Source organism: Tupaia chinensis, unplaced genomic scaffold (assembly GCF_000334495.1).
Source record: "Tupaia chinensis unplaced genomic scaffold, TupChi_1.0 Scaffold143650_1, whole genome shotgun sequence".
Lineage (NCBI taxonomy): Eukaryota > Metazoa > Chordata > Mammalia > Scandentia > Tupaiidae > Tupaia > Tupaia belangeri.
This window is the reverse complement of record NW_006203499.1, coordinates 38,734-44,082: the sequence shown is the minus strand read 5'-3', so window position 1 is coordinate 44,082 and position 5,349 is coordinate 38,734. Positions and strand designations below refer to the sequence as shown.

The 5,349-nt window shown below is 38.5% G+C and overlaps 1 protein-coding gene across 1 annotated transcript; it reads right to left on the bottom strand.

The window, feature by feature from the left end:
* Positions 1 to 1,074: 1,074 nt before the first annotated feature.
* LOC106733388 (olfactory receptor 7A17) lies at positions 1,075 to 2,004 on the bottom strand. The gene has a single exon (XM_014582557.1). The coding sequence runs from the start codon at positions 2,002 to 2,004 to the stop codon at positions 1,075 to 1,077; it is 930 nt and encodes a 309-aa protein (XP_014438043.1).
* Between the last annotated feature and the right edge of the window lie 3,345 nt (positions 2,005 to 5,349).

Here is a 5,349-nt window from a genome sequence, read left to right as displayed (position 1 = left end):
AAGCAATTAGGAATTTTAAACCTATATCCCGAGTTAAGAGCTGTCATTTATTCCTTCATCATAAAGTTTTAAAATTTTATTTTCTATTTGTATTCATTTTTTAAAATTTGCTATAGGACACGTGTGCTCACAAGAGAGAGAGAGAGAGAGAGAGAGAGAGAGAGGAAGGAAGTGAGAAAGCAAGCCACCAAGTTTGGGACTCAAACCATAGCCAGACATGTGGGAGTCCAGCGCCTTAAGCATCATGCCACCTACTGGCCCCCGTTATCATGAGTTTTTACTTTGTTATTACAGATATATTGAAATCTTCTTATTCTTCATAATGTGAGCTTGGTGTCTTATAGAAATTGTCTAAGTTAGGCCAGCCAGGTAGCATGGTGGTTAAGGAGACTAGATCCCACATGGCCAACTGAGAATTCCATGACATCATCTGCTGGTCTGGCCAAGTATAACTTAATAAATAAAAAACATACCATAATACATACACATCGAGTTCCTCTTCTCCAAAGTGCTTCAGAACAGAAGTGTTTCAGATTGCAGATTTTTTTTTTCAAATTTTGAATTTTAGCATTGTGTAATGATAGGTCTTTGGGATGGGACTCACGTCTAAACAAAAGATTCATAGATGTTTCATATACACCTCATAAACATCGTCAGAGGCAATTTTATACACTCTTTTTGCATGGATGCATTGTGATTCTGACCTATCATATGATGTTATTTATGACCTTTTCTACCTATGCTCAGAAAGGTTTTGATTTTTGGATTTTGGATTTAGATAAGAGATGCTCAACCTGCGTAAAAGAGATATGAATCTCCACGTTGTCCCTGATCTTACTTTGGGAATAAATACGGGAAAGTAGGTCAAGAGAAAAATTGTTGAATGCAGGGAGAGCAGAAACATTTTAAAAAAAGAACAACTTAAATTGTGTAAAAACCAGAGATCAAATAGATTGAAAGTAAAGTCAAGAGATGGATGAAATTCTTCTTCTACAGTCGGATTAAAGAGTCACAATGTATGAATCTGAGGAAATTTATCCCTGCAACTCCACGTAACATTGAAAGATGGCCTGATTATTTCTCTTCCTTTGACAACGGTTTCAGAGCCCTCTTTATGTCTTTATTCCTCAGACTGTAGATGAAGGGGTTCAGCATGGGGGTGACCACCGTGTACATCACCGAGGCTGCTGCACTTAAGAGTGAGCTCTGGGTAGCACCAGAACTTAGGTACACACCCAGGCTTGTACAATAAAATAAGGAGACAACTGAGAGGTGAGAGGCGCAGGTGGAAAAGGCTTTATATCTCCCCTGAGCTGATGAGATTGCACGAATGGAGGAAACTATCTTAGAATAAGAATAAAGGACATAGATGAGGGAACTGCCAGCTATGCCCATAGCTGTCAAATAGATCACCACGTCATTAAGAAAGGTGTCAGAACAGGCAAGGTGGACCACTGGATTAAGTTCGCAGAAAAACTGGGGGATTTCCACATGTGTACAGAAGGACAGCTGTGATGCCATTAAGCTATGTAACAGGGAATGCAGGGCACTCATGACCCAGGACACCAGAATCATCAACACACAGATCTGAGGGTTCATGATGACCGTGTAGTGCAGGGGGTGACAGATGGCCACATACCGGTCATAGGCCATCATAGTCAGCAGACAGATATCCAGCCCTGCAAAGAGTATGAAAAAGAACATCTGGGTGATGCAGCCTGCATAGGTGATGACCTTGCTCTGGGTCTGGATGTTCACCAGCATCTTTGGGATGGTGGTGGAGGTGAAACAGATGTCAGCAAAGGACAGGTTGGAGAGGAAGAAGTACATGGGGGTGTGCAGGTGGGAGTCTGAGATGGTGGCCAGGATGATGAGCAGGTTTCCACACACAGTGATCAGGTACATGGAGAGGAAGAGCCCAAATAGGAGGGGCTGCAATTCTGGTACATCTGAAAGTCCCAGAAGAAGAAATTCTGAAATTTGTGTGTCATTTCCTAGTTCCATGTGGTAAATAGAACTACCAAGACAGAGAAAAATAACGTGAGTACTTTTCATACAAACACATATTACCAACCTTGTGGAAATGTTATCATCGTTATTTTACAGTTGAGAAAGCAATTGGTATTACTGCATTTCCAGAGTAATTTATCTCATATATGAGGTAGGAGAAAATCTCATGTAAAATGTGTATTATAGAAAAAAAACTATGCATAAATTTCAAAAGTACTACACCAAAATATACTCTTACCTTAATTCCATTTTCACGAATATTTTGAAGTACTTTCAAGTTTTTCCTGTATATATATATATGTGTGTATATATATTAATATAAGAGAAAGTCTGTATTCTCACTGGTAATAGAACTGTCCATAAAATCAATTTCAAAAGCCAAGTTAGCCGAACGCTGGAAGAGGGAAGTAAGGAAGCTGTTAAGCTCATTGGAATTAGATCAGAAAATCCCTAAAGATAAAACTATTACTTTTCAATTTAAAATGTTAATTAAAAAAGTAAAAATATCAAGAGCCTTTACAATGTGCATTGGATCTTATTCATGTGCAAAAAGTGTATTAATATGAATGTTTGCATAATACAGACAGACAATTTTAATACACACTAAGAACATGGAAAAAGAATGACAACGTGAGAGTAATTAGGCTAATTATAGTGGTTTCAATACAAATGTATTCAGCCTCACAGGTCATGAAATATTATAAATGAAAACTCTCGATGTCTCTCTTTGCTTAATAATTAATTAAATATCTGTTAGGTGAATATTCAGTGTGAGAGAAGATGCTATGGAATGTGTGCTTCATGAACTTGTGTCACAAGATCTGCAAACAGCCCCCTCTACTGGATCTTTCTTATCACTATTGAAACATAGGAGAATAGACCCCCATCTTACAAATAAAAATAATATGGCCTCAGCCAGCAGATGGTGGTGGTTAGGGCATTGGACTCCCACATGGCTAACTGTGGTTTGAATCCTGGACCTGGTGACTTGAAATTCATGCTGGGCACATGTGCATGCATGCTCAAAATTTCTAGAGGAGAATGGAGGGAGAGACATTGCAGTGTGGCCATCCCCTCTGGGGAATGATTTCTCATTTTCTTTCTCTCCATCTCTCTGGTGAGAGCATGCACCCTATAGGAAAAAAATGTATCTGAAAAAATGATATGGCCTCACTTCACTGCAGATCCCTGCATATCTAATCCTCCATTTCTCCACTCCTCTTACTTTCAAAATATCTTGGACTAAATTTTACTGGAAGTACTTGACACTTCCCATTCTTTCTTCTTCTTCTTCTTTTATTATTATTTTTATTTATACAATCAATCACTATACATCATTTAGATTGTAAAGACACTATACTCAGCATGATATATACCTCAGTCCAGCTCAGTTGGGAATACTATATAGATTCTCATCAACAGATAATAAACCATACCTGTGTCCTACAAATATCTTACCTCTATTTTTTCCCCAAATTTCCTTTTCTACGTTCTTCTCCTCCCACATTCTCCTTCCACTTAATATTATTTTAATATTTTATTTATGTATTTGTTCAATTTAATCTGTGTACACCTTTAGAGCATACAAAATGAATTTTCCCAGCATGAATACACTGCTTATCAATCTAGTCAATGATATTGTCAAACACATCATCATCCATTGGACTTCCATTCCCATCATTTCATTGTCAATGATGATGGCCCCCACCTCACTCAGTCCAATGTTCCTTTCTCTTTTTAGCATCACAAATAAATGCATTGACTAAGCAAGCAACCACAGATCTCTCTCAGATGTGGGCTAGGCTGGTTTAGCTCTCAGTTTATCTTGGATGAACATTCTTGGCTTCCATTGTCTCTGACCTGCTGCTGTGGTGTCTGCTGTGCTCTCTGACTCACCCGTGTGGGGTCTGTGAGGACGGCCTCTGTGTGGAAGCCCAAGTTCATTCGTAGGTAGTTTGTGATGGAGACTGAAGCTGTGTCCCAGGCAAGGCAGTGAGGAAGAGTCAAACATTGGCCCCTGAGTCAGACTTAAGAATCCAAAAGAAGCAACCATGTTCCTTCTGGCCCAAGTTGTGCTCTCTGAAGGGCAACAGCAGAGGAGATCATTTACAGCTCCCTCTTCCTGCTCATTAAGCTCATTCCCCTACTGTTACTCTGACCTGTAAGCAGTTTCCCCTATGGACACTGGTCTGGCTGGAAAGGAAACTTTCCTTGCAGATGATCTGTTCCCAAGAGACCAGCTTAGAAGTCAGGAGAATCCCAGTATTATTAATCCGTCCCCATGCGTTAGTCTGTGTTGCATGGATCTAGCCTTCTAGTGTTCCCAGCTAACTAAGTTGAGCTCCTGCTTCTCAAGGTCAATGGAAGGAGAGGCAGAGGCTGGAGAAGAAGTGAGTTTATTTCTTTTTTTTTTTTTTGGAGAGTTTTTTTTTTTTTTTTTGCTATAGGGCACGTGAGCTCCCCAGACAGACAGAGAGAGAGACAGAGAGACCAGAGAGACAGAAAGTGAGAAATCACCCCCCAGGGGGGATGGCCACACCGCAATCTCTTCTCCTCCATTCTCCTCTTGGGATCTTGGGCACGCACGCACATGCGCCCGGCGTGAGTTTTAAGCCACCGGGTCTGGAATGCGAACCGTGGTCGACTACATGGGAGTCCAGCGACATAGCCATTACGCTAACTGCTGGTTCCAACATCTTTTGATTTTGATTTGTTAAAGCCTTTTTTGAAATGAAAGATATTTCAAAAATACAATAATAATAAATCAAATAAATATTCTTTAAAAAATATGATACTAGACAGAAGACATTCCTCACACTTGCTTAGAATAATGAGTCTTCTTTATTGCCTTCTCTAATATCTAGAAAATGGCTAATCCTTAGAGTGAATCTATTAAAAATCATGAATAAGACCAAGATTCTGAATGTTCTATCCAAGGTGCTAAGATTGATAGCAGAATAAAACTAAATATATAAAACCAAGCATTTTCCTGTATAGTCTAAATAACCATTTGCAAATATAATAGGTAAAATTTAACAGAATTTATCAAATCTATGTGACTAATCTCACTTTAAAATATGTGATAGACACCTATATGTATATGTGCACACTATGGAAATATATATCATTAATATTTGCATACATCTAAATATGTAATATGTAGACTAACAAATGACTTAAAACTCTTAAAAATGTACTGTTAAGTGGAGAAACATACTATGTACCATAATTGAAGGATTTATTGATCTTAATTCTTCTAAAGTAATCTCCAATTTGTTATAATTTTGATGGATAAATCGTTTAGGTGTAGATTCATTTTCACCTCTTTTTTTTTTTTTA

Coding starts and splice junctions, on each gene's coding strand:
- LOC106733388 (XM_014582557.1), bottom strand. CDS start 2,004: ATGGAACTAGGAAATGACACACAAATTTCAGAATTTCTTCTTCTGGGA.